Below are 15,109 nucleotides of genomic sequence, written 5' to 3'. Positions count from 1 at the left end.
TTTTCTGTCTCCTTCTGTCTTTAACTATCTTGTGTTAGGATCTCAGGATTTTGTTTATTATTGCTTCCTGTGCAGACTGTCCTTTCATTTTTCCCTCGTGGTTTCTTTCTCTCTTTGCCTAATTGCTCTTATTTTTCACTCTCATGGCTTCCTTGTCTCTACAGTTTATTACTCACATGTAATGGCCTTGATTCTCTAGCCCCTTTCTCCAGCTTGGGTTAGGTCAAGAACATAAGAGGCAGACAGGACCTCTCAGTGCAAAAGGGAGAATGTGAAAGGAACAAAAGGCAGGAATTGGGATCTTTCACTACTCTGAAATTCTGGTGTATTTTTTATGAGGCTGAAAGTGCCCAAAAGAAGCTGTGAAATTTGAGCCAAATCGTGAAAATGACATTCTGAAACTTGGCTAAGGATGACAGATATTCTTTGGAAGCATTTCAATAACTATATGTAACATTGTCTGTCTGGCAGTGAGAATGACGCCAGAAAAAAAAAGTCTAAAATGACTTAAACAAACCAGAAAATCCTAGATACACTCAGTAAGTTTGGCAGCGTCTGCAGCAACAAAAACAGAGTTAACATTTCAAGTAAAGTAACCCTTTGTTAGAAGTTTGTGAGAAGAAAATTTACACTTTTATTAAGAAATTTCACAATCAAATACTGAAATGACTATTTAAACTTTATTATATGTAGCAACCAAAATAAGACCCCTCAAGTAAGCAAGTTAAGCCTCACAATCCAACTTAGTTTAACTGATTAATTTTGGAATTTAGCTATGATTCAAACCGGCAGTGTCCGTCTCTGGATATGTCTGGGATTTGATCCTTGTGCAGTGTAGTCATCCAGAATTCTGCTGCTGAAGAATCCAAAGATTGAATTCTTATAGGATTTTCTGTCTTGTTGAGTTTGTGGTGTGGCAATATTTAGGACGCTTCTGAAGTCACCATGCCTGTAGCTTGCTTTCTTATCAGAAGTAAAAGCCAGCTGGTATCTCAACCAAGCTTCTCTGTTCCCTGTTACATTCGGCGTTAGCTGCCTTTTCAAAACACAGCCTGTGCTGCAATTAACTCCTTAAATTCTTCTGTAGGCAATCTTAATTGCCCATATTTCACAAGGCAGCTAGTTATCAAGGAGGTGTTAAAATAGTTTGTTTATTTTGCTTCAACTCCTTTCTCCCAGGGATGGTTAATTGCTTTCAATTCCTTTATAATAGCTTTTCCTTGTCCTTTCATCTTAAGAAACATTTTTTTCCAGAAAGAGTTATTGCTGATTATTTCATGAAGTTCTTAAATGTCTGAAGTTCACAGCATTACATCAGGAAAGACAAAAAGCTTGACATTATGTAGTTCAGTATAGAAAGTGATAATTAGTCACAATTGCAGCTTATTTCCTTCTGCAGGTTTCCAATGACCGGTCACTAAACCATACAGTGCTGTTTTCAATAACAGGCCAGGGTGTGGATGCTGAACCTGAGAGAGGCTTGTTTTCAATTGATAGGCACAGTGGACAAATATACATCCATCACAAAGTTGATCGTGAGAAAACAAAGGAATTAATGGTACAAACTATTGTCATTTGAGTTTCTTTAGCAACAGTTTTGCTGAGTAGCTCAATGTGTGCATATTGAATGCTATATCTTACTTGTATTTGTTCTGAATTGACCAACATAAAAAAGTCCAAGAATTAGAAATCCATGATCCCGCTTCACCATTTTAACAATGCCAGAGAATGAATTGCAATGTGTTGAAATGTGTAACGGTTTCACAAGAAATGTAACAAATTATGGATTTCTCAGTAAGACTAATTTACATAATACATACTTACATTTTTTTTTACAATCTCAGGATGTCCCAGAATGCTTCCCAGCCAATTAAGTACTTTTCGGTTGTAGTCGCTGCTGTAATATAGAAAACGCAGCAGCCAAGTTGATTTTGCACAACGAGCAAATAAGCCAGATAATGTGGTTGCGGTTGTGTTTGTTCTGGGATAAATCATTCCAGAGTATGAGATTTTTGTTTTTCTTCTGTTCCCTGCCTGAAGGCAGGTCAAACTACAGCATCAAGACCTCCACCGCAGGTAGGCCAAGGATGGCCCTGAAACCCCATGGTGTCAGCACCAATGTAATCCACACCAGCTGTCTAGCCAACTGAAACAGCTGGCTTTCCCAAGGTGTCACAGCAACTTGGACAATGTGCAACTTTCAGTTGTAGAGCAGAAATATGAAGAGTGGTAGCAGAGGCTCTAATTTTACTTTCCATTATATAGCTGACCAATAATCTCTCCCACTCATGCTAACTGCCATCGGCATACATTGGAAGAGCTTAATTAAATACTCAACCTGTTTGGCCACATTAAGAATGCAACTTCCTTTGCCATCAAGTCCTAGAATGGAACATGAACTTACAGCTTCTAGCTCAAAGACAAGAATTCTGTCCATTGGACTACAGGCGTCCAAGTATGAGATCCTATAGACCCATTTGAAAGTACACTTAGCCTTAACTTAATGTCTCATTCAAAAAGCAACACTTTGCAACAATACAGCACATTCTAATAGTCTTTTATAACCAGCCTAGATGATATGCCCTTGGCTTTGAGTGGAATTTGAATCCACAGTGTTTCTGACTCAGTGATAAGTAAGTCAATACTGAACTAAGACTAGCATTTGTGAATAAGATGCCTAAGCATAAAAACAGGGAAGTAGATGTAGTGACTGCATTAAAAGCATATATTTAAATAATTTCATGACAACTAAATTAAACATTAAATATATAGCCAAGAAATTTGCTGCTTTCTGACTTTGGTATCTTTTTTTTAACCTAAACAGTAGAAATGATCAATGCCTTATTGATTTAAATTGTATTGTTCTAACTTTTGAATAATAATTAATTCTATCGATTATTTTCCATATTCAGTTTCAAGTCGATGCTCTGGAAAAACACTCTCTGCAACAGCTAGATGAACATATGCTGTATAAAATTGTAGTGATTGATATCAATGACAACACTCCTCAATTCAAAGAAATAAAACCTGTTAATGTATTGGAAAATACAGCTCTAGGTATGATTTTATTTCAAAGTGGATAATTGTTTTTATGTTCTTCTCCATTTATTCAGAATACAAATGGTTGGGCAAGCATGTCTTTATATATAGTTAGCTGGTAATGAATTGGACAAGGACGGGGTTCAGGTGCATAATTCTTTGAAGCTTGCATCACTGGTAGACAGGGTAGTTTAAAAAGCATTTATAACACTTATCTTCATTACTCAGTCCTTTGAGTATAGGAGTTGGGAAGTCATATTGAGGTTATACAGGACATTGTGAGGCTCTTTTGGAGTAATATATAGGAAGAATTTTATTAAGCTACAGAGGGATCTGAAGAGAATTACCAGGATGTTGGCAGATATGGAAGGTTTGAGTTATAAAGAAAGGCTGGATAGGCTGGGGCCATTTTCACTGGAGTGTAGGAGGTTGAGAGGTGACGTTATAAAGATTTATAAAATCATCAGGAGTATAGATAGGGTTAATGGTAGGTGTCTTTTTCCTAGGATGGGGGATTTCAAGATTAGGGGACATATTTTTAAGATGAGAAGAGAGAGATTTAAAAAAGACATGAAGGCAAATTCTTTAAACAGAGGTTGGTTCATGTGCAGAATGAACTCTCTGAGAAAGTGGTGGATGTGGGTACAGTTACAATGTTTAAAATACCCTTAGATAAATACATGAAGAGGAACGGTTTGGAGGGATATGGGCCAGGAACAGGCAAGTTGGACTATTTCAGTTTGGGGATTATGTTTGTCATGGACTGATTGGGCTGAAGGGTCTGTTTCTGTGCTGTTTGACTCTATGACATATATATTCTTTGCTAAAGGACATTAATCTTCTTTATCCAGTCTGGCCTACATGTGAGCTCAGACCATTACTAATGTGATTGACTCTTAACTATCTTCTGAAGTGGCCTATCAAGCCACTCAGTTCAAAAGCAGTTAGGCATGGGCAACAAATTAAAGAATGGGAAAAGGCTGAGGGTGACCTAATAGAGCTCTTTAACATTATGAAAGTTTTTGATTCAGAGAATGCAGAGAGAATGGATTAGATTTAATGAGGTGCTAGAGTACTTGGTCTCTCTGATGATAATGTCAAAGACAAGCTCATCCCTGCGCTGGCACCTAAGACTGAAGCTATTTACATTTAGAGGGACTTTAATCAAATTAATGCAAGTTTTCTGCATCTTTCTAGGCAGAAAGTCCCACCACTGAGGGCTAATCAAATAGTTGGGAGCTCTCCAGCCCCAGCGCATGGGATTGGTGACCACTGTTGGCTCTACAGCAGTCCCAAGCACTAAGGAGTCAGAGATGGAATGAAAGATGAATGGGTGGGAAATTTAAATTACTGTGAGATCAATGATAGGTGGTTAGGCAGCAGGATTAATGCTCATGGTATTATCCGGGCACCCTACCTTTAAGCCCGAATAACCAGCCCAGTGCTTTTACTTAAGTGGACAACGTATCTAGAAGCCATCAATATAAGCATCATGAAGAAATCCAATAGGGAATGCGGAAAAGTTCTTCTGAATGCCTGGTGAAATTGTGCAGCTTGTTACCACAGGGAAACAAATAATATGTATCAGTTTCAGAGAAGCATTTGGAGGAGATGGGAATAGACTGTTACCATGGTAGACTTAGATGTAAAACAATTGGTGAGGGATAACGGGTGATTTGAATTGCCTGTTTCTGTGTTGTCTATCCTAGACATTCTAAAAATCCTGAAATTTTATAAATGTCTTTCCACTGCATTTGTGAAGGTTTTAGCTTTTCCACAAAGACCACTTTATTCTATTTACATTTATATTGTATGTATTACACCTTTTAGAATGGTCCTGTGAAGTTCAGATCCAGCAAGTTATTTTATGTATAGTCTGTTTTGCAAACAATATAGCCAATTATAGCACACTAACTTACACAACAGGCCAGCAGAATTTCCTTTTTTTTTGAACAGACAAATGGTGCGTACGCACCAATGCAGCACTGCTTCAGAACTTCCCCGAAGATTCAATTTTGGGTTGTCCATTCAAGCTCCAATATGTAACTTGAAACAATAACTCATTCTGTTTAACAAATTCAATTAAAGTGACACCTTTATATGAGTTTGCTTCTGAGCATGCAATGATCACAGCAACTGGTTACACACTGAAAACACAAAAAGTAACATGTGTAAGAAATCTGAGACAAAAAAATGGCCAAGAATGCAACAATCTTCAACATCTGAAAGACAGAGATTAATATTTCAGGAGAAACCCAGCAGGAGGTGAAAGTCAGCCTTGCATCTTCTCTGTCAAATATTGGCCAAGCTTTCCCAATATCTTCTGTTTTAACTAGATGCATCTCTTGTTGCCATGTGATTAGGGCAGTGATAATTTCTGGGCTAAGTCTTAAACAGTGCACTTTTACTCAAATAATTCATATTCTATGCTTTAGGTGAAGAAATCTTGAAGGTGGAAGCAACAGATCCTGATGATGCAAGGATTGGTAATGGAAAAATTTCATATTCAATTGTTTCTCAAAGACCTGCAATCCCATTAAATGTGTTTAATATTAATTCAGAAACTGGATCCATCATTCTTGAAAAATGTCTGGACTATGAGGTATATATTATGCATGAATCATATGATTATGCAGGAAATTGTTACTTTTGTAAATCACAAAAACATTCAAAATATAAAATAACTTTAATATAAGAAATTGCATGTTGATTAGAAGTCATGCTGTTACAGTAATCACAATTTCATCATATCAGCCATGATCTCATTTGAGTGATGTAACAGGCACAAGTGGTTAAATGTCCATATGTTCTTTGGTATTTGTAAGCCCTTTTATCAAATGTAATGCTAATGACCTAAGTATTTGGTAGGATTTAATGTCCTCTCCAGGAACAGGTTGGCAGGTGGGGCATTGACATAAAATCTGATGCCATGATGGTAGTGCCATTTGACCTGCAGCGGGACAGGTGTCAGGTGACCCAGCTCCTAAGGAAGAATTGAGGGGTCTCTCCCACAGATACACAGGCCAAATAACAAGGACCCTATATTGCTACTTAGTTGAGGAGGTGAGAAGGGAGCTTTTCCTATTTGGCCACCATGTGCTTACAGGAGACCACTCTTAAAGTATTTCCTTCTCCACACACTGCAACACCCTCATTCTCCCATCACCCACCCCACTCCTTTTCTGCAGAACACAGCTCTCCCAGCTCTCTCGTTGGGGCTTCCCACCCTGATCCCCCCTGAAATGCCATTTCACAATTGCCACAGGTGCTGTGCGGATACTGGAGACAGAAAGTATTCATGGTCCTGGATACCTAAATTGCTTGGAATCTTCAAATCTTCTGACCATAAATAAATCAACACCAATACACCAAGGTCTATTTCCCTGATGACCAAGTCCATTCATCAGATTGGCCCAAAAGGGAAAAACTGGAAACTGGGACATGTGAACCGTTTTTACGAGATTGTCAGGATATTGGGGCATTTAACAACAATCTGAAGTTGTCCTGGTAAACAGAGGTGACCAATCATCCAGTCTACAGCTTCCTGAGTGTTAAATCAAACATAGGTCTTGAAAAACAGATACATTTACATTTTCTGGAATAGGTTTCAGGAACTCTTTAGGGTTCAAGGGATTTTGACTGTCATGCACTCTCCCACCAACCTCCCCACACTCCAGATCCAGGCACAAGTCCCTGTGGGGCTATGGTGGATTCTTCTGCCTATGTCCTTTAGCATATTTCATGTCTTTTGGTTCCCCATATGCGAAGAAGAGGGAACACCAAGGGTGAAATAAGTTGAAGTTGAGATAAATCCTCGTCCCTCTTCAAAAATTCTCTGAATGCTATGATTCCTGATTTTCCAGCAGCCTCCGGACTGTATTTCACATAGTCGCTATTCACTCTGACAGTGGGAGAGCTGAAGTTGTTGAATCAAAGATTTTTCCATTAGGAAGTGGTGATAAAATGGGCAGGAGATGCACTCTGGTGGTAAATTGAAACTGTTGCGCCCTTCGGGCTGTCGGAAGCAGCATTTGGGAAAAGAACCACTGATTCTGCAAAAATCCTGATCATTCCAGGAGACGTGGGAGCTGTAGCAGGAGAGTCAGAAATATGCACAATTGATCGAATCACCTGGTATCCTTGTGAAATCAGCAGGAGCTCCTTCAGAAACTTCTAAAAGAATTTGGAGGAGAAAGTAGACTCTTCTATTCATGTTCCAGTCCAAAACTGTAAAGAGCAGGGGTCCCCTCTTTTGGACAATGTGTTGGGAGGCTAACTCTGTCTATTTTCCTGGGTCAGCCATCATTTGGCACGAAGGGCAGGATTGGAGAGGAGGTCTTATGTGCTGAAATGGTAATTGAGAAAGTATTTACAACATTGGAATCCCAGAAGAAACTACTGGAGGCTAAAGGATGGACAAATTCTTGATTTTGTAGGCATTGTCAGAAACTGAGGACATTTAAATAAATGGGGTCAAATTGGAGGAGATGGAAGGCCTAAGGATTATATCCTTTCCACCTATACAATACAGGTTCCCATTATAACTACCTAGGATCCATACTCATATTGCACTGGATGGCCCCGGGGAGACATGGTCATGGGGGTAGTTTGTAGATAAGTGGGCCAGAACTCAGCCTTTGGCAGGATTTATTTGCGCTGAATGAGGGAACAGTCAGCATCACTCCTGCCAGGTAAAAAGGGAAAAAACAAATCTCTAGGCAACGGGGTGGGGCAGTCTGCATTTGAGCTTATTTTCTGCCACTATTTACGTCAAATTCATTGGGTTGGGGTAGGGGAGGAGGGGTACAGAGGGGAATTGTAGGGGAAGTTCAGCCTTGTGTCCTATATTTATTATGTTTGGATGATGCTTACACAGTAAATCAACGATGAGGATGAACTCAAAATATTAAACCTTATGCAGTCTTGGAGTTTAAAAAGGCTAAGGAGTTTAATGCAAAACAAGACAAATGTATTCCAGCTCCTGCAACAGTTAGGCTTGTAATTACTTCTTTTATTGGTAAGAAGTTGATGATTTTTCTTTCTACAAAACATCATTTATGTTTTTTGACTGACTATTATGTTTGTTTTAGGCCATTAAATCATACTCTTTGGTCATTAAAGCAAGAGATAACGGATTGCAAGTATTGTCGTCCAGTACAGTAGTACAGATAAATGTGACAGATGCCAACAATAATCTTCCAGTTTTAACTCAGAAAAGTGTAAGTACATTTTAACATTTTATCCCTGGTGGGAGCATTGTGCTAAGGGATTTTTAATCTTGAAGAAAAGGTATTTCTTGGGCAGAGATGGAATTAAATGTATTGTTCTTTCAATTGCAACCCAGCTCGAATGCAATTATGAAAGATAAAAAAAAACTGAATGTACTTCAGATGCTGGAAATCGGAAACAGAAACAGAAATTTCTTGAAAAGCTCAGCAGGTCTGACAGCATCTGTGGAGACAGAAAGCAGAATTAATGTTTTGGGTCCAGTGACCCTTCTTCAGAACTGATGGTAGCTAGGAAAAAGTTGGTATTCATACAGAGGGTGGCTGGGGGTAGAATGAGGAGTAAATAATAGGTGGGGATAGAGCTCAAAGAGAATGAAACAAAGTTGGACAGACGAAGGTAAAGGTCAGCCTAGGAGAATGAATAGCTGCTAATAGGGACTATTAGTAGCTGACAATGGGTTGTGTACGGTGGCAGCCAATGTGATGACAAGGCCTGGTGTGTTAGGATTTGGGTAAGGATACGGGATAAGATGCTCAAGCTCTAAAATTATTGATCTCAGTATTGAATCCAAAAATCTGAAGATTTCCCAAGCAGAAAATGCAGTGCTGTTCTTCCATCTGCTGCATAAATATCAGCCTTTTCCTAGCTACCATCAGTTCTGAAGAAGGGTCACCATACCTGAAACTTTAATTCTGCTCTACCTCCACAGATGCTGCCAGACCTGCTGAGTTTGTCCAGAAATTGCTGTTTTGTTTCTGATGCAAATACTTCTGAGTTTATGGGATGCACATTTGGATGTCTTCAGAGCATACTGACTGAAGTAAGGAATTGAATTATTGCAGGTGGACGAGGATATAATTTTTCAATTGAAGTCGGATGGTTTTACTTTTAATAAGTATTGTCTCCAAATGCCTTTTAGTAAGCGCCAAAGGAAGTTCTCAGCCTACGTTCAATGCTGTATTGTTAATTTCATCTCCCTTGCTCTGCCAAAAAACACCTCCTCTGGTCAGCTATGCCCTTCCATATTTTCCAGCTGCCATCCACTTTCAGTTCATCAATGCTTCCTTTGTGCCATGTGGTTTTCACATCACAGTGTGTTTCCAATCATCGGATAAAAGCGAATACTACCTTCAAACCTAGAAACTGTCCCCGCTGTCTCTCTCTTTCTGCTTCACCATATAAAATGCAACCACTCATATTTCTCTCTATGGCTGTGTGTTTATCTTCAAATCTGATTTCATTGCCATCACAATATCATAAATCATTACATTTTTATTCTGTGGGTTGGAATAATTCCAAACCAAACTGAAGTCTCAATCATTCCTATTGACCTGTTACGTGCCTAAAATGTATCAGGAGTGCACAAGAATGACATCAATGCCTCAAGCATGCATATACTTCTCCTTCAATAGCACATCCACTAGAGTCTCCTGAAAGCGTACTGCATATACTCCTCAGTGTCACGAAACACAGCCTTTAAATGTAGCCATTTGTGTGGTCAGGTAATGCCTTTGACCATTTTGAGTCACTTTGTTATATTCCATTTGAAACCCATTCAGTCCATAAAAGTCTCAGGTCTCAGATGTTGAAAATCAAAAATCAGCAGTCCATTTTTCATATCATCATCATAATAAGGCAGCTAAAAGTGTTTGAGGTTAGTTCTGAAGAGGAAGACTTCAACACCCACAGCATCAACAACAAACTGTGTTGAGATCAGCACATGAACAGGAGAGAGTCGAAGACAGGGACACAGTTGAGAAAAGTTGCATAAGACAAGGGCGAATGTCACATTAGGCACAGGAATTTACAGACAGAAGCTTCCTTGAAGGGCAGTGCTTTCAGTGCTAGGTTTGTTATGTCAGCTGATGGCTGACATCTGCAGACCCTGGAAGTCTTTCTCTTGACCTGGCAGACGCATGTTAGATTGGCTGACAATCAATACTGCCCTCAATTTATTGCTTCTGGTTCCTTCCTTGCACTGAAGGAAACATGTTAAGAATATCACAATCCATTGTACAAAAAGACACATGGCAGGTAATGGGTGAATGGTGATGCAAGGATTGGCAGACATCATTGTGACAACAGCCAGAAAATGGATTATATGGAACTAGTAAAAAAAAACAAAACTTGACACACACATACCATTGGTGAATTTCAATTTTTTCAACTAACATTTTCTACTGCTCCTACCTGCCATATCTTAGTGCTTTCACTAGGGGGAGCTGTAGGCACAGGGTGCTGTGGTCCTGTATTTGTTCTAATTGTTTTTTTTCCTGCATGGACTGCCAATGTCAATGCACAGCAGCAACCTCTGGAAGCAGAGGCCAGTGCATCGGAATGCCAGTTGGAGTGGATTGTTCAAGCTGTTGTCTGGCCGTGTGGTCACAGAGCTTAAAGGGAACATTGGCATAGTGAGGTAACAAGGTGTAGAACTGGATGAACACAGCAGGCCAAGCAGCATCAGAGGAGCAGGAAGGCTGAAGTTTCGGGCCTAGACCCCATAGTGACACAGTTACTAGGTGTAACCCAGAGGCCCTAGATAATATTTTGCAACTCAAGCCCAAATTCCATCACAACTGCTACTTAATGAATAAATTTGAATTAAAAACTAGTTTGGTGATAGTGACCATGAAACTACTGGATTTTCATAAAAATTCATTTGGTTCACCAATACCTTTAAATGGTCTGAGTACATGTGGCGCACAATAAGGTTCATTCACAATGTAATTTAGCAGCTCTAAACTAGGAACCCATGGGACACTGTAGGCCATCTGCAATGGCACAATTGCATTCAACTACATTATATAAGCTCCTGATTTACCATTATTAACAAGCCAGGAAACCAACTGTTTTAATAAAGAGTGTAAGTTCGCATTACAGGAAAAGCACCAGGCATACCTAAAATTGAGGTGTCAACTGATGAAGCTTCAATATGGGATTACGTGCATTCTGCTCCCATTATTTCTTATGTGATAGAAAGAGCTAAGACATTCAAAAAAGGATCAGATCAAAACACTGCATTTCCTGCTACATCCCATTGATAATGTTAGTGGATGGAACATTGAAGCAAAGGCAGAGGCTCAGACATTTTCCATTCTTAATGGTAGGCATCAATGCACAATATATAGCTGAAAAATGTACCACCCAGAAGTGCTGAGCGGGTGATTCATTTTGGCCTTCGCTTGAAGTCCCAGTATAACCTTCTGACAATAGAAGTAAAGACTTCTGTTGCACATGTAGCTACGTCTTGAGATTATTTGTTCCAGTACAGCTACAGCACTGGCAATTACGAAACAAAAACTAACAATATCTGTTAGCACAAAAAGCAGGACAAACCCAACCCAGGTAAATACCACCATCAATCTAACTTCAATCATCAGTAACTCAATGGAAGGATCATCAACAAGTGCCTTCAAGCAGCTCTTAATTAGTAACAATCCAAACACGGATGTTCAGTTTTGGTTCAGCCAGGGCATTCAGCTCCTGACCTGAATGAACACTCATTGTACAAACACCAATAAAAGAGTCAAATTCTAGAGGTGAAGTGAATGAGAGTGCCCTTGATATTAAGGCAACACTTGACTGAATTTGGCATTAGGAATCCCTTGTAATGTTAAAGTCAATAGGGATATTTGGGGAAATTCTTCACTGTTTGCCGTGACACAAAGAAGATGTTGGGGTGACATGGTGGGTCAGTGGTTTGCCTCACAGTGCGGGGGACGCGGGTTCAATTCAGACTTGGGCAGCTGTCCATGTGGGGTTTGCATATTCTGTGTGAGTTTCCTCTGGGTGCTCCGGTTTCTTCCTGCAGTCCAAAGATGTACACGTTTGGTGGATTAGTTGTGCTAAATTGTCCATAGTGTCCAGGGATGTGCAGGATAGGTAGATTAGATATGGGAAATGCAAAGAAAGCGTAAGAGGCTGGGTCTGGATGGGATGCTTTAGAGGATCAGTGCAGAGACCATGAGCTGAATTACTTCTTTCTGTACTGTATGGATTTTATGCTCATAGTTACTGGAGACCAATCTGCTTAGCTCCGAGACATTGCTTCAGGAATTAGTCAAAATGGTGTATTATGGCCAGTGAGTTTTCCTCTATCACAAGGAAAGATGTGAAAATGTTTCCTGGTGATTTTCAGAGTGTTCAGTGCCACTCATAACTCTTCAGATGTTGAAGTACTCTCTATCCAAATGCATAAAAACTCAGATAAAATTCAAATTTGGGCTGATGAGTGGCAAGTAACGGTTCTGCCACTCTTATGCCAAGTAATGACCAGCTCCAACAGGAGAAAATCTAGGCATCTCCCCTTGACATTCAATGGCATTACCATTGCTGCACCCCCCACTTTTAACATCCTGGGGTTACCCTTGACCATACCCTTAATAGACCAGACATATAAATACTGTGGCTGCAGGAACAGGTCAGAGGCTGGGAACACCATCACCTATAAGTTCCTTTCCATGTCTCACACCAACATGATTTGGAATGATATTGCTGTTCCTTCACTGTCGCTGGGTCAAAATCCCAGAACTCCCTTTCTAATAGTGCAATAGGGGGTACTTACACCAAATGGCTGCAAAAGTTCAAGAAGGAATCTTGTCATCACCTTCTCCCAGATAATCAATATTAGGCAGCAAATGATGGCTTTCCAAGTGACTCTCAAATCCCATGAAAGAGAAAAAAGGTTGCCTACATGTTACCCAGACTATGGAGATGCTTTTGCCTGATGCACTTTGAAATACTCCATCCACTCAACCCAGGAATTCCTTAACAAGCTGAAGAACATTAAAATCAACGACAATGAGATTATGGTATCCTTTGACGTCACAGCACTATTCACGTCCATTAACATACCACTAGTCAAAGAAACACTTGCCACATTACTGGATACAGCAGGAACACCATCAGCAGGGACAACATGCATTGGCAGTCTGAGCCATAGTGGAAACAATGTAACCTGATCATTGTCATATGGTCTTCTTCCTCTCCACCACAACGAGTAATGAAGAGTGCACCTAGCATACTATCCAGTACCTCACTTTGCTTCTGATACATCTTTAGGATTCTACTTCTCAACAATAATCTTAGTTGTTCAGCAACTGTGTCTTAGCTGAATACAGCTAAGATTGGAGCTCCTAACTCTCTGTAACTCTAGCCTTGAATGAATCCATATGCTTACTTGTGGGGAATGACTCACTAGGTGAAAATGCAGCTAACTGTTTAGGTGCTGGTGTTTGCTGTGTGACATGGCTATATATCCTGTGATGTTGCATACTCAATAAATGACTAGTCTGCTCAATCAGCATGCATTTCCTGTAATGTTTTTGTGAAAATCAGGCCTGAAAGATAGAGGAAAGGATATAATTTAGTCATAACAAAGTACCAATCTTGACAGTTACCATATTCAGCTATCAATGTAGTGCCATCATTAACAAAATAATGCCAGAGATATTTCAATGCTGTTAGCATTTATTTGTGAGTGCCCTGTTTTCCATCTATGACTGAGGATATAAATGCATTTATCTCTATGGTCCCTTCTACTGGATTTCTGGTTTTACCAATGCACTTTCCCTCTCTTTAACAAAAATGCAAGTGAGTCAAGGTGAACTATTCACCCAATGGATTGTGTCGCCCAATGCATTTGTTGGGGGATAAAGCACATTTTGTTAGGGGACCAGAGTGTGGGTGGCAACAGTGAATGGGTAAATGATGAAGCAATGATGTGTATACAAAGTGAAAGTTAGGTATTGCTGGACATTGAGTATAATTAGTGACGTAATCGAATAAGCTAACAAGAGAGAATAGAGGACTTAAACCACAAAAGATGATTTGTATTTGCTTTGCCTCATAGAGTTAAGCCAAACTGTTTCCTACATTGAACTCAATACTATGTGCAACAGTACTGCTGTTGACCTCCTTATTCAGTTGTGATTACAGATTCTGACTCATTGATTTGACTTCCAGTTTGTATCTACTGTAAAAGTACAGAACTTCGCTGTGTAGGTTGCAGCAGCCTGACGAAATTTTAGAATTGACCATCTTTTATTTACTAGTATGCTTGAGGTTGACTGATATTTCAAAGAAAAATAAACCTGCTGAATGTTGAAAGCTGTTTTTCAAAGTTAAGAATGAATAGTTAGCACCTACTGACGTGATAGGCTTTGCCAGTCTGTCAGGACCTGACGAAACAGTCAACCATATTACAAAGCTGTATAGCTGTTTCAATTCACTTTGCCTAATTAAAATTCTTGCTGGGATGCAAAAGTGAATTGAGTTTGGGTTTTAATTAACTACTTTCTGTTTCAATTGTCTGATAAGATAGAAGAACAGTGGGACTAAAAAGGCATTGTGAACTATTCTAATCATAAGCAATTGGATACTCCATCCACTCAACCCAGGAATTCCTTAACAAGCTCAAGAACATTAAAATCAATGACAACGAGATTATGGTATCCTTTGACATCACAGCACTATTCACGTTCATTAACATACCACTAGTCAAAGAAACACTTGCCACATTACTGGATACAGCAGGAACACCGTCAGCAAGGACAACATACTCAAGAGTACTGGACCTATGCCTCACCACACACTTCATCTTTAACAGCCAAACATACAAACAAATCAATGCCACACCTATGGGGTCACCCATCTCAGGACTTATTGCAAAAGACTGGAAGGCACTACCCTCCCCCTCATAAAGCCAAAATTGTGGATCCAAGACAACATGTTTGTCATCATTAAATGCACCAAGTTAGAAGAAACACACCATTTCATCAACAACATTTTCACCGGGATCAAATTTACGAGAGAAGAGGATGACAACAATCAACTTCCGTTC

The 15,109-nt window shown here is 39.6% G+C and overlaps 1 protein-coding gene across 1 annotated transcript in view; it reads left to right on the top strand.

Annotated features, from left to right (window-relative positions):
- The window catches only part of LOC109912769 (cadherin-like protein 26), a 78,953-nt gene that overhangs the window by 6,653 nt on the left and 57,191 nt on the right, over positions 1-15,109 (top strand). The window contains exons 3-6 of the mRNA XM_048608574.1: positions 1,400-1,558; positions 2,913-3,057; positions 5,475-5,641; positions 8,130-8,258. Coding sequence (XP_048464531.1) covers positions 1,400-1,558; positions 2,913-3,057; positions 5,475-5,641; positions 8,130-8,258 — 600 coding nt within the window. The remainder of the gene's footprint in view (positions 1-1,399; positions 1,559-2,912; positions 3,058-5,474; positions 5,642-8,129; positions 8,259-15,109) is intronic.

The sequence above is a fragment of the Rhincodon typus genome, chromosome 19 (genome assembly GCF_021869965.1).
Source record: "Rhincodon typus isolate 14 chromosome 19, sRhiTyp1.1, whole genome shotgun sequence".
Lineage (NCBI taxonomy): Eukaryota > Metazoa > Chordata > Chondrichthyes > Orectolobiformes > Rhincodontidae > Rhincodon > Rhincodon typus.
The sequence above is the reverse complement of the archived record's forward strand: the minus strand, read 5'-3'. Positions and strand labels throughout refer to the sequence as shown.